The 25237-nt window shown below is 43.7% G+C and overlaps 1 protein-coding gene across 1 annotated transcript; it reads left to right on the forward strand.

The window, feature by feature from the left end:
- Positions 1-5273: 5273 nt before the first annotated feature.
- LRRC52 (leucine rich repeat containing 52) lies at positions 5274-25015 on the forward strand. The gene is made up of 2 exons (XM_010373366.2): positions 5274-5895; positions 24563-25015. The coding sequence occupies exons 1-2, from the start codon at positions 5274-5276 to the stop codon at positions 24844-24846; spliced, it is 906 nt and encodes a 301-aa protein (XP_010371668.2). The 3' UTR covers positions 24847-25015.
- Positions 25016-25237: the final 222 nt, after the last annotated feature.

The following is a 25237-nucleotide window of genomic DNA, read 5'->3' on the forward strand; positions in this document are numbered from 1 at the left end:
TCAAAAACATCAGGAAATCTGTGTTCTATCCAGCTACATTCTCACCAGCCTAGGTACCTAGATATTGACTCATTTTCTGAGTAAGCTTAGGCAAATTGTTTTTCCACTTAATGTCCTTATCTGAAAAAAGAAAAAAATATATATATATATATGTATATCTATGTGTATATGTGTGTGTATATATATGTGTGTGTGTGTATATATATGTAATATATACATTAACCTTAATCTCAAAGGTTAGTATAAGAACTTAAAGCCTGACACATGTCATAAGCCTTCTGAAAGACAAGGAAACCCAAAGCATAAATAGAGCATATTAAAAACAGTCGTTTGATCTGGTCTGAAGTCAAGGCACCATTTAGTGTTAGAGAGGGACAATGTATTCCATGGAGTTGATGAAAACAATAATGATCATTTTGAGGCACTGATGCTGTCCTGCAGCTCAGTAGTTGGGGCTTGTGCCCAGTAGTAACACTTCCTGTTCCAATACAGCCTTTGTCACTCACCAGCTCTGTGACTGCAGGCGAGTGGCACCTCTTGGAGCTTCTGTTTCTTCATTCATAAGATGAGGGTCATGCAATATGACTCATTGGGTTGCTGGGAGGATCACATTCTTGACACAGGGTAAATAGTAAACGGTGGTTATCATGTTTCCTTAAATCACAGGCAATCTCTGTAACAACACTGGAGAAGCAATATTCATTATCTCTGTTTTACCAAAGAGAAAACCAATGCCCATAGAAGCTAAAGTGTGTGCCCAAAGCCACCCACTGAGGAATCTTCTCACTACAAAGCTCACACTGTACCACAGTTTTCTCTCCCATACTGAAATCTACAAGGCACCTATAAAGGGTCCATATTCTCGTCCCAAATCAATGGGCTTAGACAACTGCCATTATTGGCAGTTACAAATCAAGATTCAAGAATAAGGACTGCTACACATAAGCTTAGCCATGGGCAACAGTTTATTGATTTGCTATAAGCTGAAAACATGATCCAATTCTGCCCCTAAAAAGGGTATACAATTTACAGGCTTCCCCTTGGATCCTCTGGACAATTAATCCTGCAGAAGTGTAGAATATAGATGAAGCCTAGAAATCAAAGATATCCCTGGGGAATGCAACAAACGGGAGTGATTTCCTCTGGCCCTCTGGCCTTTACTGTGTTAGGGTCTGATCTCCTGAGTGGAGACTCCAGCAGCCTGAAGGGAAAAGACAAAAATAGTCTCTACCAGCTGGCACCGGAAACAGAACCAAGACTCATGAATAGACAGATACATACATATTTAGCCCTTAGGCCTCAGCCCTCCTGGCATGTTTTGGAACTCTTTTTCCACTTTCAGGCTGAACTTCTTGTCCCCAGGCACCACACCTGCTGAGAGATGACTTTGCTGAAGAGGGCCCAGGCAGTGTCAAAAGTCTGGAGTGAACTGGATACCATAAGTGGCTCCTACACCAAAGTCCTTGAGACTGTGACATTCTTTAGACCTGAACCCACAACATTCCCTGCCTGGGGAGCAGTTTAACAAAGTACTGACTTGTGTGCCCCTACGTTGCTAACACCATGTAAGTCCTAAGTTGAGCACATTGGCAGTTTCAATGGAATAAAATGGCACGTGCACTTCCTTCTGCTATTTTTCTCCTGAGAAAATAAAAGCATGCCAAAATTAAATATCCCTTACCACTTGTACCCAGACAGCTGAGTGGACTATTTACTAGCTAACGTTCACGGTCTGCTTTGTAATCGCTTGACTCTGTCTTAGTTGCTTGGGCTTTGACGCTTCAATCATCTGTTCTCTCCCTTCACAATCGAAGCTTGATGGAATTTTAAAACTGAGAAAGCCTTTGGAGAGCGTCCTGTCTCGTTTTACAGAAAGAAAATCAGGGCCTTGAGAGGTGGCAAAGTCGTACTGCCTCAGCATCTCAATTGTGTTCACTTTGCCCTATGTCACCCAGCCTCTTCTTTGTATGATATCAGGGGCTGTGCCCACCCATCCTTTGGATCACCAGAGAGCTGTTTGGAGGCATGCTGGCATCTGAGAGGGATCATTAAGCTGGGAAGACAGTGCCTCCATCAGATACAGCTAAAAATAGGAGCCTGCCTGAGAGCAGAGTTAGCTAGCGCGATTGTATGAGATAAGAGGGGCCTCTCCAAGTGCTCACTTGATACTTCACCTGTCCTCCTGGAAGGATGGGCACACCAGCTATCCAAGCGGCAGGGGCAGGCTAATAAAACAGCCACACACACGAAGGGCAACCATGTTGCAGCTGAAGCTGCATGAGCTGCTCGCTGGGTAGAGAGATTTCCCTTTTTGCAGCCACATGATAGGTGGGACTATATGGCGTGATGAGAAGGAGTAGGAAGGCGTCAGGGCACAGTGGCTCACACCTGTAATCCCAACACTTTGGGAGGCCAATGTGGGCAGATCACAAGGTCAGGAGTTCGAGACCAGCCTGGCCCACATGGTGAAACCCTGTCTCTACTAAAAATACAAAAAAATTAGCTAGGCATGGTGGCGGGGGCCTGTAATTCCAGCTACTTGGGAGGCTGAGCAAGAAGAATCACTTGAACCTGGGAGGCAGAGATTGCAGTGAGCCAAGATCACGCCATCGCACTCCAGCCTCTACTGGTTTGCTGGGTGATGCCTGAAACCTTTCCATTATGAAGGAATTTGGAAGTCCTAAAGACACTTGGAAATTATCTACTTCATTTCCCTCAATATGTAGATGATAGAAATAAAGCCAAGAGAAATTAAGCACCTCAACCAAGGGCAAACAGCTTAGTGTAGGACTTCCCAACGCAGCATTTCTGAAATAATAGTGTCACAAGTTGTTCTTTGAAAACAAAATTTCTTTAAGGTTCTGAAATGAGGTAATTTAAGCAATGCTACATTCTCTATTATCCTTTGTCTAGTCTACTTCTTCCTTATTGAACATATATTTATTCAGTCTCAAAATGAGGTACACACTTTAGAGATGTGGTCTAACCTGGCAAAGCCGAAACTAGCCCATGAGTGTCCAGACTTCAGGACCAAAAAAATACAGCTACCTCAAGCAAAAAGAATCTTCCCTGAGGTTAAACCACTCATAGTGCTTTGTGAAAATGGTAATACTCCAGAGCCAGGCATAGCTGACTGGTGTCAGCCAATAACCTTTAGCATGACATATTTACCTAAGGCTTTTCTAAGGAGAGCACTTGTAACTATACAGCCAAACAGGTAGGCGTAATCCTGAGGCTACTATCTTGAGAAAGCTACTGTGGATAAGGAGGCTGGAAATGAAGTAGGGCAACCTGGAGATGGGGCTGTCTGAGGGGAAGAAGTCAGAAAGAGGGAGAACGGCATAAAAGAAAAGGTGAAACATCAGCAAAATCACTCCATGAGCTTTGGTGAGTGAATTAGTGATCATTTCTCATCGAAGCAAAGCAGACAACAAGCACAGCCCTTCCAAACAAAGCATCCCTGCCACACTCCACCAACAAAACACACCCTCGCCACAGCTCCCAGAGTAGTCACTTTGGAAATTAATTCTTTTCTATAGACTTCATATGCCAGATTTCTCTCCTCGGCAATCACATAAGATCTAGGAAGGAACTTTTTTTTTAATAGAATTTGTTTTAATTATGAGGAGAGGGTGTCTGCCCCATCAATTAAGTCATGCTTCAATTAGTTCAGCTATCATTTGGGTCATTACTTTAAGTATTTGAAATGTCTACTTAAATAAGGTCACTTTCAATTTGGTAAACATGCCTAAGTCATCATATTTATTCACAGCCAGTCACCCAAGGAATGCTGAGTAAGTAAACAATCAAGCATTAGCTAACTAGCCACAAATCCATTTGACTTTATTAATTTCTCTTGGCAAAGAAGCAAAAGAAGGAAACAAAACATCAGAAACATTCTCACATCGTTCATTCACCACACATTTATTACACACCAGGTGCCAGGCACTCTGCTTAGCTTTCAATATGTTATTAATATTCACAACTCAGTATATATGAATGTTTTTAAAAAATGAAATCCAATTTTCCCAAAAATAAAAGTTTCAACTCCTCAGATGTTTTATCTTATTTCTGTCTGATATGCCTTCCTCCACAGGGTGTGTGATACATCCCAACTCTTCAGATTCCAGGTTTTCTATCCCTCGCTCCAAAAGACTCCCATCACCTGACAAGTAATTAATGAATATAAACTCACACTAGAAGTACTAGAGAGGCGCTCACTATTTTAAAAGTCCTAGGAGAATACGAGTGGTAAAAAAATAGTTATGTTGTTGCACTCAGATCTTTTTTTATACATACATTTGAGTTTTGTGTTAGGAGGAGTAGCTTATACTTGTTCAAAAACTTTTTAAAATACACACACACACACATATCTATATATACATTCATATATATATATATATATTCAAAATGCAGACAGAGATGTATACATCCTAGGAATAAAGTCTGAAAAGAGTACCACTTTATCAGAGGAATTCCCTTTGTCTCATTTCAAAAGAAACAATCCCTTTTCCATCTTCTTCTGGCAACACTGAAAAACTGGCACCTATCCAAATCTATACCCAAGAAAAGACCCATGCTAAGAACTGACCTCAAGCAAGTCACTCTGCTCATCCCTAAGAAAAGGAGTTGGCCTGGAGATGTCCTGTGTTCCCTCCATGGCCTGCAGATTAGGGGGTCCAGTGTCACCTAATCTTCCACTACAGCTCCATGGGGAGGGGGTACAGATACTATACACATCCACACACTGAACCCAGCCTGGTCCCCAACACATGCATGCTGCAGGCTCCTACCCATGAGGCCCCAACTCCCCCAGGGAGTTCCAGCTGGCTTACCAAGACACATAAAACACCCCCACACCACCCAGAAGGAGAGGTGAGGAATCTCTTTCCCTCAGCCAGGCAGTCTCTGGAGGCTGCTGACATCACAAAGGTGTCCACTAGGCAACCTCATTGTCATGTGGCTCTCCCCTGGCTCCCCTTCACTTGCAAATGCAGGGAAAGGGTGAGACCTTTCAAAGCTGCCAAGTGGGCAAGCTTCCAGCAGCAGTCTGGGAGCGAGAGGCAGAGCCACCAAGCTGGGTGGCAGGGCATTGAGCCTCGCGTTTCAATTTCTGTTCAGTCCTCCTGTAATGGAAAATTGCTCTGCACAAAGCTAAAGTGTTACAGTTCTTTCCAGCACCCCTCCTCCACCCCACCCTCCACCGGCAGCCTTCGGATCAGAGGGACAGAGCCCGCAGGAAGGTGGAAGGAGGGTGGTTGTGGCTTCTTACTATGTCCCTTGCTTCAGGCCCTGGCCCCGGGTGGTTACTCTTTTCCTTTGGAATGGGGCTGGTATCAGGGTCAAAGTGTCCAAATAATTGTCTGTGTCAAGCCCAAGAAGTAATCTGCACAGCGAAGCAGTTAACCGAATACCCCCTTGACATACCCCTGAACACCCGGAGGCTGTTCCTGAACAAGAACAGAATCACTAGTTTGCCAGCAATGCATCTAGGACTCCTCAGTGACCTTGTTTATTTGGACTGTCAGAACAACTGGATTCGAGAGTTGATGGATTATACCTTCATCGGGGTCTTCAAACTCATCTACCTTGACCTCAGCTCCAACAACCTAACCTCGATCTCCCCATTCACTTTCTCGGTCCTCAGCAACCTGGTGCAGCTGAACATTGCCAACAACCCTCACCTGTTATCGCTTCACAAGTTCACCTTTGCCAACACCACCTCTTTGAGGTACCTGGACCTCAGAAATACCGGCTTGCAGACCCTGGACAGTGCTGCCTTACACCACCTCCCTGTTCTGGAGACCCTGTTTCTGAGTGGAAACCCCTGGAAGTGCAACTGCTCTTTCCTGGACTTCGCCATCTTCTTAATAGTGTCCCATATGGACCCCTCAGGTGAGGGCTTGATCGGGTGTGGGGAAGAGGATGTGATTGAAGTGGCTCCAGAAAAGGTGAACTCAAAAGATGGTCAGAATGGGAGAAAAAGTTGGGTGAAGCTGATTGAATGCATTCTTATTACTCTGCAGGACCCACCCTTGGGTTGCCTGGAGTAGCAATAAGAAAGAGTTCTGAAATAGGAATTCAAAGAGCTGAGTTCTGGTCCCAAACTAGCACTTATCAGTTGGCTACCCTTGAAAATATCACCATTTCTCTGAGCCTCAGTTTTCTAATCCATAAAGTGGGGACAATAATATTACCTGAGGTACAGAGTTGCATCAAATATATGATGTGTGTAGAAGTGATAAAGTAATTGCAAAATAACAAGGTAATATAGGGACACTGTATTCTGTTGGTAAACTGTTTTAATCTGTTTAATTCAGCAACTGAATTTTTCCAGGATCAAAAAGTAAATTCAGTCATTCATAAGCAGTAGATAATTCAATAGGAGTATGATATATATAGAAGGGAAAGTTTAATATGCAGATGGAAGGAGGGGCACATGAGCTACCCAGACAGTGAGAGAGGGAGGGAAGAAGGAAGACAGGGCTTTTGATAGCTGCTTTGTTTTGAAGATGCTGGCCTGCTACGGAAGGAGAGAATGGCATGAATCAATGGAGAAAGGGTCCCAGTGCTCACTGTGTCAAGCAGAGAGATTCTAGTCTTACAGGTAGATGCTCAACTCTTACCTGGGAGATTTCCAAGCTCCTTGCCACCACTCTACCCGCTGTCCTCACCCGGCCTGCCATGGCGCCTGTGCTTCATTCCTTCTTTATCTTAGGGACTTTACTGTCTCATCCTTACCCTCCAATTCTTCTCTCCACCAATAATAGCACTTTTACCCAGGAAAGTCAGAGCTTCAGAAAAACGAGAAATAACCCCTCACAGAAAGTCTGGAGCCACTGATGTAATCCGACAAAATTGGACTCTGGGTAGAAAATCAAATCCTGTCAAAACCATGTCTTTTCTCCCTTCCCTGGGTGTTTGCCTTTGGAAATGTTTTCATAGATGCAGGTTCATAAAATTCCTGCTAAAGCTTCCACCATGAAGTCCTGCCCAGGTGGCAATATGCTAGGAATAATCCTGGCCAGAATGACAGACTTCAAGGAGAACTGAGGGAGAGAGAACCAAGTGGTGACAGCAAGTAAAAAAACGTGCCCTCCTGGCCTCCCAATGGGTGTGTCTCAAAAAGTCCTCCTGGCAGAATCTGGACTGGGATGAGGCAAGCAGGGCTTTTAGGAGGCAAAATTTAAGGAGGCACTGAGAGCGAGTGCACTGAGAATGAGACATTGTGAGTCAGTCCAGTCCTTAAATGTTGTGCCTTAGACACCTGACCCTACTGCCAGATACCTCATCTTGAGTTGTTAGAATAAATCAAAACAAACTAACTTTGTCAGACCCTCTTCCAACAGGACTAGAAGGCAGAAGCAGTTATCTGGGGTAGGTGGCCTTGCCTTTCTATAACACCATCTCTAGGAGCCAGAGATAATGTTTTCTACTTTTCTCCAAAACTGTGATAGTGTCTAGAAAGCATTATCAAAGATGTTCAATATTAATCATCCTCATGCATGACCTGTGGTCCATAAAGGGATTCTCCCTGTCCATGTTCCTGTAAATTAGCCTATGGAAGGGTGTCATCTTCTCTTGCCCCTCCCCACCATATATGCACTTTTCCTTGAGTAGAGCCTATCAGGTTGCAAGTGGGACGTCCCATCCCAGATGACAAGAGTAACATAGCTTGGCTTCCACCCCAGCACCTAAGCCTACCATTTCACCTCCCACTCCATCTCCCTTCATCAAATTTCTGCTTGCACACTTGTATCTTCTCAGAATTTTCAGGCTGACCACTTTGGACTCTTTGACTCTTCAGTTCAATCCACAGTTGAATGGGATTATAAAGTAGATCTTTTTCACTGCATATTTTCCAAGACATCAGAAAGGAATGTCTATCTTGTCAAGCTTATAAGCTCCTCATGAATGAAGAGTCTGTTTTGTGAGGTAGAGAAAGCTTTCATCCCCCAGTCGTGGGACCCCACACATGCACCCACCACTGCTAATTTGCTCATCTCCCTCCATTTTTCCACATATGGTACCTCATTTTCTTCAGTGTGAGTGTCACACCAACACTTAAACTTGTGCCCTCAGCCTATGGAAGAGACTAGGATTGATATTTTTAACCCTATCCTTGGATGAGAAAATAGACTGACCCACCCCAAATCACACAGTTGATAAATGGCAAGAAAGTGATTTGAACCGCTTGATTTCAAATGCAGGTCTTTTTCCACAAGACTATACTATCTCATAAATCCTCAAATTACATAACTATCATCCTGTAAGTGAATTTAGTTATAAATACAAGTCATATTATAAACATATGGCTACAGCATCTAAACTTCAGCTTTATTTTCTATCTGGCTGCCACTTGGAACTGACTCAAGATCATTTTCATTGGATAATAAGCACTAACCATCATAAAGTCGTTGATATGCCTGTACTTCCCTTGCAAACCCAGGTTTCACCCCAGTCTACCCCAACTCCAAAAGGGTGAATCTAACCTTAGCATTTGCTCTCATTTGGGCCTTAATCAGTCTGGTTCTCCCTTCCCATACACACATGCAATCACAAATATGCACACAAACACACATGAAAACACAAATACATACATACACATATGCAAACACAAAGGTTTGTATATACCATGTATACATATGTTCATACCATATATACATACATACTTACATACCCGCACATATATACCATTTATACATACATACCTACTTACATACCCACCCGCATATTACATACACATATATAAATGTACAGGTTCACACCCACATACATGAACAGATACATGCATACCCATAAAGTTGAACACCCTTACAGTAAAATTCATTGGCTGCTTCTCTTGACCTCTAGCCAAACCTCAATGTAAGGAAAGGTATTTAATTCTTTTGACTTTCATATGATGATTCATGGTCTGTGCTAGGTGGAAATATCTTTGCTGTTGGCAAACATTCTTAGTGAAGTCTCAAACTTAAGCCCACCTATTTATACCACATTTGTTATCAAAATGGTGATCTTTGACATATTCTAGCATGGAGCCCATGTATCTCTCCGCATATATCCATGTTTCAGGAAATAGGAAGATTTCTATGAAATAAGCTGAGTAATCTGGTTGTTTATAGAACAGAATCCACTTCACAAACAGGCTCATTTTAGACCCAGGGAAATACTGAACCTTAGCCCTGGGAAATTTTCACTGTAGTGTAATATTAAGGACAATATAAGAATGCACATGTATTCCTTGAAAAGCAGTGCAGTGAACTAAAGGACTTCCATGCTACAATTCAGTTCATCCATTCATCTATTTAAATACTTATTGAGTGCCTACTATGTGCCAAACAAGTGCTCATGAAGGTATCTAACCAAGAAACCTAGGGCTGCATATGGAGACTCACGTAACTCTGGGTCATCTGCGCCATATCTGTGCCATAGTTTAGTTGGGCATAACAGAACAAAACAGGGATGACAAATGAGGCCAGCATGTGCCTACTGGGGTGACAGGCACTTGGGGGCAGCCACTTGTCCTCCAGGTGATGAAGGACAGCCACCCTCAGGCAGCAGAGCCCAGTGTTAAGAGCTCAGGTTCTGGAATAAAATCAATGGGTTACAATCCTAGCCCTCATGCTGACTAGCTGCAGGATATAAGATAAGTTACTTAACTTCTCTGAACTTTAATCTCCTCATCTTGAAGACAAGGATAATAACAGAACCAACATTCCTAGGGCTGTCATAAAATGAAATGAGAACATTTATGAAGTGCCATTAGCATTTAAGCTTGACACACTACAAGCAATCAAAAAACAAATGGTTGGTAGATGAGGAAAGGTACAGGATACTAAGAGAGTAGAATAGCAGAAAGCAGTCAAGTGTTCCCCTAGATAAGCAGTGGACTTCAGGAAGGCTCAGCATATGTGGTGTTAAAGGACAATGCACCCTGTCTAGAAACATGACTATAGAGATGCAGGCAGGAATATAGATAGGATGTAGGAAGGTGGGCGCTGCTTCTAAGACTCTAACCCAAACAAAAATGGGGCAAAGAGAATCCTGGAGGGACAGGACAAGTCTATGTCACATTCTGAGTTGGGTATTATTAGGTAAGTTAAGAACATGGGTGTTCAGACCCTAGTCAACAAAAGCAGAAGCTCAAATCAAGGCTTTGTCTCAGCCTGGGCCATGAGACCTGGGGCTAGACCAGCAGCAGCAGGGTACCTGTTCCTGAGTTACCTGAATCTAGAACCAAAGCTCTACCGAAAGACAAGCTCCACTTCCAGAGGCAGGTGTGGATGTGTAGGCAACATTCTGGGGATGTTAGAAGTAGGCAACTTTCACTAGCCTCAGGAGAAAGACGTCACCTACATGGTATAACTGAGTAATAAATACTTTTGCCCCAGTGTGTCCCTATCCACTTCCTACCACCAATCTGAAATTAGCCACTAAAGGTTCATCCTTTTGGGTCCCAAGTATGTGTTATGATCTTGTAGAACCTGCAAAAATACATGAACTCCTGGGAAGAATAACACAAGTGTCCTTAAGCCTTTATCAGCTCTCACATCAGGGGGAGTTAATTCTTGGGAATTTGATTAGCTAAGATTAATTCTGCAGCAGTGGAGAACCTTGAAGGAAACAGAAGTGCAAGAAGGAAGTGCAGAGGTCTTAAAATAAAAGACATGAGGGCAGTATCATATGCTTCTTCTGTGTCACATTTTTGCTAAGGACATCCCCTATAGAGGGGTTGTAGAGGAAGCCAAGTGTTTCATTCACTTTATTTTATCATAAGGCTACACTGAACAAGAATATCAAAACTTTCTCAAGTTGGCAAGAGATTTGGCACTATAATCAAAGTTCTGAATCAAAAGAAACTCTCCAATGGCATACTCACCAGATGTACTGAAAAGTATTCAGTTACCAAAGAGTTAATGTCGTCACTTTTTAAACACAAAAGTTACAGCAGAAATGGAGGTGTGTTGTAACGTGTCCCTTGCCAGGGTGCTCTACTGAGCCCTGATCAATACAGACTGAAAACAGACCCACACGTTCCATTTCCTTTCTGGCCCAGGTTAGCAAGTGGGAGGACTAATTCCTGGCCAGAACTGTTATTTTCCAGTCATTAATGATACTTGAAGGTGAGAGTGGTCATTGAGTTCTTCCCACGATATTTGATTTCCCTCAGGGGATAGGGTCAAATGGCTTTCAGGATGCTCTCGAAAATTCACTCAAACTCTAAGCTCTGAAACATACAAAACCTGGCCTCATACATCCCATTCCTCTCTACCGGCAAAGTCTGCTCTAATGCTATCCAACAGAAGTTTCTGCAACAGGGTAAATAGTCTACATATATGGTGCCCGATACAGTAGTCTCTAGCCGCATGTGGCCATTGAGCTCTTGAAATTTGACTCGAACAAATGAACTGAATTTATTTTATTTTATTTTATTTCAATACATTTAAATAGCAACCTAAGGCTAGTGGCTACCATACTGGTCAGGGTAGCCTTTTAACATAGGATGTTTAAGCTACAACTTTAGAATCCAGAGTTACAGGTAAGTGGCTATAGAGAAAAGCCCAGCACAGAGATATCTTGACATCCAAGTTCAATGTTTTTCCCTGATGCCACGATATTTCTTTGCTGTCAGGCACATCATGATCCATTTAACTCTGAAACATTTATTGTATATTCATTATGTCCCAACATTGCATTATAATGCTGGAGTGGCTGTTTCACAGAGAAAAAAGTCATAATTTTTGTCTTGAATAAGATAATCTAGGATACAAGAGACAGAAAATAGAATTAAAAGCCAGGAGGCCCTGTCCTGATCCCAGAAATGCTACTATGTGATATGGGGAAAGTCACTTTCCTTCTTCAAGAGTCACTTTTCTTGTCCTTAAAATAAAGGATTTGGGTTAGATATCCTCAAAGGCCTCTTATAGCTGGTAGCCTATGGACCTAAATAGAAAGATAAGTGCACAGGAGGTGAGAAGGAGAACAGTGCTCAGCAGGCGGGGTCCCAGGTGAGCAAGTGCATAATGGCAAGTGCTGAGGTGGAGGTGTTCCCAGTGATGAGGGCTACATCATATAATTAGGAAGTTCAATTAAGAAGCAGATGCCTCTAACTCCTGCACTCTCCCAAGTCCTATATTAAGCACCCTCAACTTCACTAAAACAATGCCTCCACCCCAAGGAACTCATTGCCCCAAACTTTCCTCCCAGGCCAGACCTGCTCAAACAGTGCTTCTCAAACTCTAACGAGCACAAGAATCCCAGGTCCTATGCCCTAAGGTTCTGATTCAGTCAACTCTTCATGCCAGTGGTCCTTAGGCCACTTTTCAGAAACCCTAGAACCGTGGCTTGCGTTCTGGACCTTCCGTGGCTGTTCCAATTAGTAAATGAATCAATTTGCACTGAGATGCTAATGCCTAATGTTTTGAAATATCCCCTCAGGGAACACTTGCAATTTGACAGGGAACAACCAGAAACAGTGAGAATTCAGAAAGTGACAGGCTACCAGGGGCCAGAGTGGGGCGGTCTGAGGACAGAGAGTCCCCTCTGTGTCAGCTCTGATAGCCTTAGCCAGTCCTAAATGAGCCTGATGGTGGGGCCCATACATCAGAGGAGCTTGAGCAAGGGTGCTGCAGAGGCAGTGGACAAAGCCACTCAGGGCCATCTGCAGGGAGCAGATGGGTTGAGTCATGTGCTGCTTCAGGTCCAAGTCATTTTGAGGGCGTTTTGAGCAGAGAACATCTTAGTTTCATGATGAGGTTATATCATCCTGTATTCAAGACTGCTGTAATGGGATAATGGCCCCATTTCAACCTACCAAGTACAAAGTCATCCACAACTGTGCCCAAACTTAGATTTCCAGAATGAATTCAGGTCCTCACGTTATTCCACTATCAATGCTTACCCATGTCCTCCATCAGGGAAATTAAAATAAAGATCAAAGGCAAAAAAAAAAAAAAAAAAAAAAAGAAAGAAAGCCTGGGCAACCAGCAGTTCCAAGCCTTCCAAGGCTGTTGAAAGCCAGAAGAGCAGCCTCCCGAGGGCAAGGAGGGGTCTGAGAGCGGTGCAGCTGAGTCAGTGATCCCTAAGCCACCCAGAAAAGCTGAGAAGGGATAGGAGCAGCAAGCATGGGACATTTAGGAACCCCTGGGTGATGCTGACACACTCCCTGATGCAGGCCAATTGGGATCCCTGAGAGTAGGTGATCGAAGGTCACTCCAAGCTCAGAAATGCCAGATCTCTACACCTGGCCCCTCAGGTCACCCAGTATCACTCAGGACTCTGGAAAACAGCAGTGCAAATCTGGCCAAAGCAGCCAACCTCAGTTTCCTCATCTTTAAAGGTGAAGAGCTCCTCATCCTGGAGGTAATCCTGCAAAGGATGGAGGCAGCTAGAGAAAAGGATGGGGGCCCAGCTAGGAAGGGCCTTGAATGGTTTTTTGGGGAACATGCAATATATCCTAAGAAGTCTTGGGAGGCAAGCAAGCTGGAGGTAGAGCTAGGAAGGAAGCTTCTGTAGGCGTTCAAGCCGGACAGTATGGCAGCCTATAGCAACAGTGAGGAGGAGAGGTGTAGACATTTGAGAAGGAATCATTTAGAAGGCAGAAGCAACAGGATTTGGGACTGAACTAGCTCTTCTCATAGTTTCTTGTGCACCCTTTGTAACTTCTGGCACAATTCTAATTAATAAATGTGTATTCGTTTAACATTTGTCTTCCCTGAGAGACTGGAAGCTCTCTGAGAGCAGATCCGAATCTTCGGAAACAAGCACAGGCCTGACACGGAGAAAATGCTCAACTAGTGTTTCCTGAGTGAATGAATGAGATACAGAAAAAATAGGAAAGGGAAAAAATCAATGGTAGCTCCCAAGACTTTGACTTGGACAGTGTGGGGGCTTTGCTGACATAAACACACTTGGAGGAGGGCAGTGAGGAAGTCAGGGGAGAAGCCCAGTCCCGTCTTGACCTTATTGAGTGAGAAGTCCCTGTTAAACACTAGGCATTTGGATGTTCTGACCTGAAATTCAGAATAGAGAACAGGGCATAAAATATACATATATTTGGGGATCATCAACTCACTAGTGATCATTAAAACCTAACAGAATATAAGATCAATCAGGAAAAAGAGTTTCAAATGAGGATAAGGGCCAAGTACAGAAGCTTTGGGGAATGCAACATACCAATGGGTCAAGTAAGGAAGAGCAACCCATGTAGGACAGCAGGAGCCCCCAGACAAAGGAAATTAGAACGGGATAAATTCATGGAAGCCAAAGAGTTCCAAAAAGTGGGAGCAGGTCAGATAAGGACAGAAAACTGTCCATCAGGTTTAGCACCGGAGATCTCTGATGTCTTAGGCAGTTCCACTGGCATGATGGGAGTGAACACCTATCCATGATGGGCTATGAACTGAACATCAAAGACAAGAAGGAGTAAACCATGTAAACTACTCTTCTAGAAAGCATGGCTGTGGACTGAAGGGAATAGGGTGCTAGTTGGAGAGAAAACAAATGAAGAAGGAGGATTTTTAGGAGAAAAGAAATCTGCTTTTTTAGGAGAAAAGAAATGTGTTTATCTGCTGATGGAAAGAGTCGATGCAGAGAAAAAGGACAAAGATACAGGAGAGAGGGGAAGTCATTTGTGGGGTAAAGTTCCCAAGGGGACAGGAGTGGATGGATGGTCTCCAGAACCAAATGGAGGGGTAATCCTTGAAAGAGGAGTGGCACCTCCTCTGCCCTCTGGGACTGCAGAGAAGGAGGCAAGGGTAAACATAGATGGGGGTGATTGTGATATATAGATGGGGGACAAATACAATTGAGTGGCCCAATTGGTGCCTGTATTTCTCTTTCAGTGAGGTAAAAAACAAAGAATGACTATATATCTATAAAGTATACAGTTTCATGTAATATTTTCTATGATGCTTCCATAACACCAATCCAATTAGGCAACTATAAAATATCCATTGTCCTTGAGATACTCACATCCTAGTTGAGCAGGCAACACTAAGGTGGGCTCTGGATGCAGGTCACCTGGCTTTTCATCCTGCTTCTGTCACTTGCCAACTACTTGACTGTGGGCAACTGTCTCCATCCAACCCAAGTTCTCATCTGCAAAATGCAGATAAAATAGTGCCTATTACCTCAAGTTATGATAATTAAATGAAAAAATCCACATGAAGATTTTAGAACTACACACAGTAAATGTTCAATTAATGCTAGCTGTCGTTGTTACAAATTCTTTGCCTGGTGGTGATTCTGATTGTCACATGAGACGTGGAGAAGGCGTAGAGCAGTGTGGGTTTGCAGAAACAAACAGGGTGAGCAGAGGCAAGGAGTTCAACTTAGGGGTGCTGGAGCTCTTGAGGGGAGTGTTAACTCTTCCAAGATGATGTCATTAAAAAACACCTAATCTGCTGCATGGTCCATATGCAATGATAGTTGTTGGTTTTTTTTTTTTTTTGGAGGCACACTCTTGCTACTCTGTCACCTAGGCTGGAGTGCAGTGGTGCAATCCCAGCTCACTGCAGCCTCGACTTACCGGGCTGGGGTGATCCTCAGCATCCCCAGGAGCTGGGACTATAAGCATGTGCCACCATGCTTAGCTAAAGTTTTTATTTTTAGTAGAGATGGATTTTGCCATATTGGCCAGGCTGGTCTGACCTCAAGTGATCCGCCCACCTTGGCCTTCCAAAGTGCTGGGAGGCGTGAGCCACTGCACCTGGCCAATGATAGCTTTTTTGATCACACAGGTGAATTTGGCCTTCTCCTCAACCCAAATAAGAGAATAACTAAAAACCTGATGCATCCAATTAAAACATAGTTAAGACTGGAATTAAAGTCATGTTAGACAAACCCTTGTAATTTTCAACGCATTTTCTTCTAACAGTCAAGATGTTTTGGTCACAGCATTTGGCTGAGGTGAGGCACAGGCATTGTTATCCCTATTTGACATTTACAAAGGGGTAAGGAGCCCAGACTGAGATCTGAGTGCATGCATTCACTGACAGTTACTGAGCACCAATCAGACGCCAGCACCTTGGCCAGGCACGGGGCATACTGGTGTGAACAGAAACAAACATGCTCTCATGAAGCTTACATTCTAGTGGGAGAAGAAGACAATAAATAAATTGACATATGACATAATGTCAAATAACAACAAGTGCCATGGAGGAAAATAAGAGAAGGGAAGAGAAGTGTGTGCCTGAGATTGAGAACAAGGCAGATACTTCAGGCTCAGTGGGCCCACAAAGGTGATTTTGAGCAGAGAACTGAAATAAAGTGAGAGAGAAGTCATGGAAATATTACATGAGGAGGAAGAAGCTCTTTCTAGACCAAGGGGAGAGCGAACACAAAGGCCTTGGGCTGGAATGAGTTTGACATATTAGAAAGGGAATATGGCTGGAGCAGAGTGAAGGAAAAGGAGAAAGGGAAGAATGAGATAGAAAATTACGAAGGCCAGGTCACATAGGGTAGATAGGACATGGAGAGGCTTTTGATTTTATTCTAAGTGTGATAGTAAGTCATGGAAGGATTTTGAATAGGGAAGTGACAGGATCTGTAATTACAAATTGCTCCCACTGCTGTCTCCAGACAGAGATTGTAGGAAAAAGCAAGGACACACATTCAGAGGCCAACACAGTTCAGGCAAAAGAGGACACTGGCCGGGACCAGGGCAATGGTCCAGGTGATGAGAAGAGGTAAGAATCGGGACACATTTTGAAGGTAGGACTAGCAGGGTTTCCTTATGATCTGAACTTGGAATGTGAAAGAGGAAGCAAACAGTTTCTGCCTGGTGTTTCTGCCTGGTGGACTGGTGAATGATGGTGCCCTTCGGCTCCTGGGGTTTCATAATGGTTTGTTATCCATGAGGACAACTGTCTGCCCTCTGGATTTTTCTGAGCAGATGGGTAGTTCTTAAGCAGGCTCATCTTTAGGCCAAACTGAGAAGAAACTAGAAGGAAAAAAATTTAATTTTTAACTTCCAAGAAGAACCTGATCCCAGCCCCCAGCCCCATCATGCAGCTTGTTCCCCTCACCCCACCAAAAGGTGGTAGCAGGGGGCTACCCCTGAGTAGGGATTAAATCATTTGCTTCTTTTTCAGAAAACGTTACACTTTGAGTGTTATTTTATTGGTGAAATGAAAGGTTTCATCTCCCACTGACAGAGTTATGGGTACTGATAAGCCCATGAGACGGAATTATGAGAAAAAGAAAGCTTCTTGCCTCTGAATCATGCCCACATGCAACCGGTTATACACAAGACCAGTTCTATAACCTAAAACACCTGTAAAGCACAGGCATCATCGGGTTGAACTTGCTGAACGTCAAGGTCTCGTCTACATGTTCCATGAGTCTATGAATCACTTTTAACCTTTAAAAATCCATAGACTGTATACACAATGGGGGGAAATTGTGAATACCAGATAAGAATTGTACTTTGCACAAGCCCATATAACACAAATCCTTAAGGTTTTAAGGTGCCTAGGATAGATTAGACCAGGAGTCAACACATGCTTTCCAGAAAGGGTCAACAGTAAATATTCTAGGCCTTGTGGGTTTTCATTGCACCTACTCAACATTGCCATTAAGGTGAAGGCAGCATTAGAAAATAAGTAAAAGGATGGGAAAACTGTGTTCCAATAAAACTTTGTTTACAAAACAGCAGGCTGGATTTGGCCCACAGGTTGTAGTTTGCTGACCCCTGGCTTATGCCATCATTGGATGACAGCTGGGCAATAAGTAAGTGGAGCTCCACAAAGGCAAAGGTAGAAGACAGTGCCAGGGCTTGAAATTCTCATAGGTTTGTGCATGAGGATCTGAGAAGGGGGCCTTGCTGGCCAGTTGGCTTTGGTGTTCTGGAGCAGCCATATTGCCCAACCTAGGTTTCCTTCTAGGGAATCATCTCCTCTGGGCACCCGTAGTACAACAGAATATATAATAGTGATCCCTTCGAATTCTGTTTGGGGAACCGGTCCTAAACAACAGGCCAAAGACATCAGACTTTTAAAAGTACTATAGGAGATCAGACCAATAATCCACCCTTGCATTCAACATACATTTATTGAGCACCTACTGCGTGCCAGGAACTAAGGATACAAGGGTTCAGAAAAAGCGTCTCTGCTCTCAAACAGTTCTCAAAAAGTAATTTGGAAATAATAATAATTACCTTTCGATATCATGTCTGTAGCAGTTTGTCCTCATACTCTTACCCTCGTTTCCTTCTCTTTGGTCTCACAGGACAGAGGAGGTGCCCTTCCCAGTTCAAGGCTTATATCTCCATTTGGTCCTAGAGAGCATCCATTCCTGCCTCCTTGGAGCTTCACTTAGCTCACTGAACCTCCCCAGACTCTCACAGGGATTGCTACTCACCCAGTGTAGAGTGTCTGAGGCAGTTCAAGGTCAGCTGACCCACGTATGGTATTCTACCACTCAGGTTCCCTTTCCTCCACCGGAGCATTATGTCAGGGACAGTGAGCCCAAGGAGTTTGAATAGCAATCAATTCATTCAACAAATACACCCTGAGCTCTAGCATCCTGATAAACGTCAGTGAACAAAACAGACAAAAAATCCTTATCCTCATAGTATCTGTAATCTAATGAGTGGAGTCAGACACATGAATAGGTGGCAAATCAATTTCCTTGACAAAAACATAATTTACCTTGCAAAAAAAATAGAAGGCAAAACACTGTACATCTACTGATATTTGGGTGGACTGGGGCCTAAAAGAAAACATGAGGGAATTAGGCTTTTCTCTAGGTCCAGGGTAGAAGTTGACAAAGTGCTTGACAAGGTGCTTAAGCTGACAGAAACATAATTTACTCACTGAGAGGTAATTGCAGTACCTTCAGATTCCACCCTCTTGCTTTCCATTGCCACCGCCTAGATGCTCACCCCTCCAGTCAGCCCAGAAGGTTCCTGAGCAAGCTGCCACAGGGGCTCAGAGCAACCTGCCCATGGCCTGACTTCTTTGGGGACACCAAGTCACTGGGAACCTGCAGCAGAGCCCTGGGCAGAACTGGGGTCCCTCCGGAAGACAGAGAAAAGAAGCAGTTCCTCTTATAACCAGAGGGTTCAAGACTATTTTCTGAAAGGGAGGTCTCCTGGGCTGCTATACTAACAGGTGTGGTTCCAGGCCCCAGACACTATAGTTGTTCCATGCATCTGATTCTGACAAAGAGGTTTTATGCCTTTGAGCAAGATACTGTGTACAGAAATAAACCAGATGGTGGTCTATATTTCCTTAGGAAGTGTTTGAAATAAGAAGGTCAATATTAATGACATCTGTAGTTAATGCCCTGGGCCACTGGAGTGAGGCTGAGTAAAGTGGTGTCATAAAGCTGGGTCACCTGTCTATAAAATGAATGGAACCTCCTGGAGTTGTGCAGTGCACAGCATGTACAACAGTACTTGCTGACGCCCTGTGTGAGAGGCAAGGAAATCAAGAAAGCCAGAGAAGGAAGAATTGATGTGTAGTTTATTCATTCCATAGCATGGGAATGATTAAAACTGCCCTGTGGGGTGATCAAGAGTAGAGCTTAGAGTTTAATTTTGTAAAGCATCTCATATAGTGCCTAGCACATGTCAGGCACTCCAGGATCAGTAGATGGGTATAAAACTTCTAAAGTCACCATACTAGAATAGGAAAAGAAGGTATGGTTAATAAGCTAAAGAAAAGGAAGTTAAATGATTTTTTTAAAAAAAGGAGGCAACAAAGGGTTAGAAAAAGGACATGAAATAAGGAGACAAATGAAAAAAATAGATACTAGATATAAATCCAAATATATCAGTAATTACATTAAATGTCAATGGGCTTATTAAAATACAAAGTTTGCTAGCTTGGATGAAAAACAAAACCCAGCTACATACTGCTTACAAAAATATACCTTACATATAAGAACATAGAAAGATAAAAGTAAAAGGACGGAAGAAGATACACAATGCAAACACTAACCAAAAGAATTTCAATGCAGCCATAGTAATGTTAAACAAAGTAAACTTTAAGGCAAGAAGCATTACTAGAGATAATGAGAGATATTGTTCAATATTAGAAGGATAATTCTACCAGGAAGACGTAACAATTATAACTTTGTATGCACCTAATAACACAGCTTTAAAATTTGTAAAGGGAAGGCCAGGTGTGGTAGTTCACACCTGTAATCCCAGCACTTTGGGAGGCCGAGGCAGGTGGATCACCTAAGGTCAGGAGTTCAAGACCAGCCTGGCCAACATAGTGGAACCCCATCTCTATTAAAAATACAAATATTAGCTGGGCGTGGTGGCGCATGCCTGTAATCTCAGCTACTTAGGAGGCTGAGGCAGGAGAACCACTTGAACCTGGGAGGCAGAGGTTGCAGTGAGCCAAGATCGCACCACTACACTCCAGCCTGGGCAACAAGAGGGAAACTCCATCTCAAAAAAAAAAAAAAAAAAAAAAAAAATGTGAAGCAAAACTTGAAAGAACTATATGGAGCGGACCAGCGCACAGTAAAAACTGGTAATTTTACATAGTTACAGGGACTAGTAGACAATAGTCTAATAATAACTAAGAGACAATAGATGTTTATAAATAAAAAGTCAATAAGGGTATAGAAGATCAGTACACCACCACAACCTAACTGACATGCATAGAACAATGTACTCAACAAAGAATACAATAAGTCCTCACTTAATATCCATAGGTTCTTGGAAACTGCCACTTTAAGCAGAATGACATAAAACCAATTCTACCGCAGGCTAATTGATATAAGCAAGAGTTAAGTTTCTAAAGCTTATTTCTAGTCACAAAAATATCACCAAACTTCTACACAAAGATCAAAAAATACTTCTGATATTTAGCATTGAAATATGAAACATACATACATTTAAGAAAGATTCATACACACAAGTAAAATAATATTTGCCTAATTATTTCAGTTCAGGGCTGCAAGTGGCTGGAGCCTATCTTGGCAGCTCAGGGTGTAAGGTGGGAAGCAGCCCTGGCCAGGACGCCATTCCACTGGGGGCCACACATACACACACTCGAACATACTCACACTGGCCCAATCTAGACACGCCAGTTCACCTAATATGCACATCTTTGAGATGTGGGCAGAAACCAGGGCACCTGGAGAAAACCTGTCCAGACATGGGGAGCATGCACACACTGCATACAAACAGTGGCCCTGGCTGGGAATATTTTTTTCTCATTAATATTGTAACAAAATGACAGAGAATGAAACAACGTTATTAGAGGTTCTACTGTATAATATTTTTGTAGCACATGGAAAATGTACAAAAATTGACCTTACATTCAGCCATATAGCAAATTCTCAAGAAATTTCAAAGGATCAAAATTACAGAGTGTTTTTATAGAATTAAACCAAAACAGTAGGATTAACCTAGAATCTCATAATTTTAAAAAAAAATACCAGAACATCCCTCAATTTTACAAATTACACAATTCGGTCAATGAATGATAGCTCTTATTAACCAGAACAATAATGATCAGACATGGTTTATACCTTTAAGAGCTAAAAGTCTACCTAGTAGGGGAGAAAGGATGCACATTGTAAATAACCATCGTGCAAGATAAAATGTGATAGGTACTTAAGAATGACACATGGAAATGCTAGGGATGAGTTCACAAGTGGGAACAATCACATGTCCTCCAAGCTCTGAGGACGGGGTGGTTGAGGAAGCTCTCCTTGGAATAGACGCATTTAAGTTAGATCTTAAAAGATGGGAAGAATATGATCCTGCAAAACTAGGAGTATGAGGCATTTGATACAAAAGGAGCAGTGTAACAAAGTAACTACAGATGAGGGCAAGGGTGAGGTGTAATCAAGGCATAGTATGTAGTTTAATTTGATTGGAGCAAAGGTTACCAGCAGTGCTGAGAAGCAAGGAGAGAAGGGGAGAAGGGGTAGATGCTGAGGGGCTCTGAATGCCAGACCAAATGGTCTGGGTGTTATTCTGAGGTTCACAGGAGGTCAGAGGAGGGTTTTGAGCCAGAGTGTGACCAGGAAGAGCTGTACTTGGGGAAGGCAATTTGGCAGAAGTGTGTGAAATGGCCCTGAGCTGGGAAAGGGAAACAATGGAGATAGGGAGCCGGGGAGGGGAGAGCCTAAATCTTGGCAGTCACTGCGACTGGGAAGAGGGGGAGATAATTCAACGGGAGAGAAACCCAGGCCTCCCTCCCAACAAAGCCACCCACATCCCTCACTTAGCAGCCTAACAATGCATTAAAATCACTGCCTAATTGCTCCTTTCAAAGTTAATGCTCCAAAATGGGGAAACGTGTGTGATGTTTAGTCTCATCCCTGCCGCCCAAGCTGCAATTTGAAAGCCCAATCTTTTTAAAAATAGAATGAGATAAACCCCCCTAGACACATCCCAGACCCTCCGAATCCCATGTTTTCCTTTTTCAAATATACTTTCTTTGAAGATTCATGTCTTCCACAGTTTGGGCAGGTGACCTGAGCTCTCTCTCGATAGAATTCTTGGAGAGCTTCCAGGCGCCTCCCCAGCTCATGGGAGCCCCATGCTCAGGCCTCCTGGGCAAAGCCACAGAGGTCCTCAAGCCAGGCTGACTAGAAAGAGGTACTGAGGCATAATTGCGTTCCTGCGACTTCAGCCCTCAACTCCTTTCCCTCTACTTGAGAGCTCTCTGGTGGGGCAGGTTTGCCCTGAGGGCCACCATCCCATACTCAGTCTAGAGAGAGGCTTCTTCCTCTCTCTTCCTCTGTAATCATTACAAACAGTGGATACAACACAGTTCCTGCACTGGCTTCCCCTCTTGTGTCTACAACTTTTTCTGAGCTTGAGTCCTAAACAGCATTACACACTTCAGGCCATCTTCCTGAACAAAACAAAATGACTTTGCTGTAGGTGCATTGATACAGAAGCAAGAGGCAGGTAATGGTGTTCAGGTGAAGAGGACAGCTCTTTCCAGCCACCCATAATCCCAAATGCCTTCTCCCCAGCCAACTTACTTCTGTACTTTTTCTTTGAATGCTGCTTCCAGCCCCCATTAGGATTTCCCTAACTGAACCTGATTTTCCTAACATCCTGGGTCACCAAGGATAGTGATGTTTTCACTAGTCAGGCAGTTCCTGCCCTGAAGTTTAGAGGAAACTCCTCTCCACAATAGCTCCTGTTTGCAAATCCCACTTAAGCAAAACAAGCTCACACTGTCTTTCTGTCTTCTGTCTTCTATCTAGATTCTGCAGTTATCTACAACCTTCAAGTTATGGGATCTCCTGAGTCTCAGTTTCCTTATTTGTAAGACAAGGAAAATAATATTATGTGTATCAAGGTTATTATTAGAATTAAATGAGATATTTGTAATTCACTTAGTGCATAGTAAGCACTTAGCAAATACTGGCTGCTATTATAATATTGATTGTGGTTGTCTCGAGCTCTGGCCTCGGTGCTGAGCTGGAGCTCAATGATCTAGCGTGTGCTGGATACATTCACCTGAGCATCTCACACAAGCACTCAGCCTCAGCATGGCAGAGTATATGGAGTTAGAAAAATGCAGGGGCAGTGATAGGGCTCCAAGGATTCCGTGCTTGAGGCACAATCACTTGTGCCTTCTTACCTGTGTCAGTACGTTCTCTCACCTACCCTGAGAAGTGTCATTCTTTGCACTGGTAAGATGAGGAAATGGAATTCAGAGAAAGAATTCAGTATCCTGCTGAAGTTTACAAAATTAGCAAGTAACAGAGTCTGGATTAGAAGCCTGGCCTGTCTAGCTCCAGAGCCCACTTTTCTCTCTGTTATATAGTGAAGGCCATGGCATTACACATGGGGAGGTGCTCAGAGAAGTAGCCAGGAAGCTGAGTCAGCTGCTAAGAATGACTGAAGACTCATGTCGATAACATAATCAGCCAGTGATGGCCAACATCACCTCTGAGAAGCAGAACTGCTTTCCCTATTGGCAACCTGTTTACCCTGGGCTCCCCTGACTTGTTCAGGGGCGGGGGGTGGGGAAGTGGTGAGCGGGTAGAACACACAGTAAACATTTCAAGAGAATCTTGTCCCTTCCTAGAGTTGAGTGGCTTGCAATGCTCTTGGCGGGTGCTAGTGGTCCCAGGTTGGACTCAGCTACTGCTAAAGAGAAAGGGACAAGGTGAAGGGAAAGTTGGGATGGACACAAGGAAGGGGCAAGAAGGAGGTGACTGGTAAAGAACAGAGAGATGTCAATACTTCATGGCAATCTTGCTTAACCTTTCAACCTCCCCACCCCTGTTGTGGCCTCTCCTTCCTTGAGCATTCTTAAGAAGCATTTTCACGGCCTGAATGCAGCAAAGCCTGGGGACAAGGAACAGTCCAGGCCCAGTACTTCTCAAACTCCAATGTGCAACAGATACCCTGAAGGTCTCGTTGAGATGCAGATTCGGATTCAGGAGGTCACAGGTGGGTCCTGAGATTCTGCATTTCTAACAAGGTCCAGGTGATGTCGATGCTGCTGGCCCTCAGACCACACTTGGAGCAGTGAGGGTCCAGATGGCCCCTCCAGATCTCCTTTGGCCTTAGGACCCTGGGAGTCATGCTGTTTCAGCACCCTGCCTGCTGTGTTTTTCTTCTTAGATGATCTAAATGCCACATGTGTGGAGCCCACAGAGCTGACAGGGTGGCCCATCACCCGGGTGGGGAACCCACTCCGGTACATGTGCATCACGCACCTGGACCACAAAGACTACTTCTTCCTGCTGCTCATCGGCTTCGGCATCTTCGCCGCAGGAACTGTGGCTGCCTGGCTCACAGGTGTGTGTGCTGTGCTCTACCAGAACACCCGCCGCAAGTCAAGCGAAGAGGACGAGGACGAGGCCGGGACTAGGGTGGAAGTCAGCAGGCAGATTTTTCCAACCTAGACGAGCTCGGTCCAGGAGTTCCCTCAGCTTATTTAGTTGCCAGAGACCACTATCTTATGTGCCTCCCCCAGGCTCCCTGCTTTCTCTCTTGCCCTCCCCATCCCACCACCTTGGAGCTGTCATAGAGATTGAAACCTACTAGTAAAATAAATAAAATCTCTGCTAGCCATTTCACAGGTTGGTCCCTTCCCACTTCACCAGCCCGAGGATGACTCCTTGAGCTCAGCAGGATGGGGTAGAACAAAATCTAGAAAAGTTGTTGGATGCATCTAAATACCAAGAAAGCCTACCCCAAAAGTAAGCCAACTCGTGTTTAATAAGTACCTACTATGTCCCCAAACTAAGTGCTGGAGGGATGGATACAAGGAATACATGATTTAAGATCTCTCCT

Source organism: Rhinopithecus roxellana, chromosome 8, assembly GCF_007565055.1.
Source record: "Rhinopithecus roxellana isolate Shanxi Qingling chromosome 8, ASM756505v1, whole genome shotgun sequence".
Taxonomy (NCBI): domain Eukaryota; kingdom Metazoa; phylum Chordata; class Mammalia; order Primates; family Cercopithecidae; genus Rhinopithecus; species Rhinopithecus roxellana.

Coding starts and splice junctions, on each gene's coding strand:
- LRRC52 (XM_010373366.2), top strand. CDS start 5,274: ATGTCCCTTGCTTCAGGCCCTGGCCCCGGGTGGTTACTCTTTTCCTTT. Junction 5,896..24,562: donor GTCCCATATGGACCCCTCAG/GTGAGGGCTTGA, acceptor TTTTCTTCTTAG/ATGATCTAAATGCCACATGT.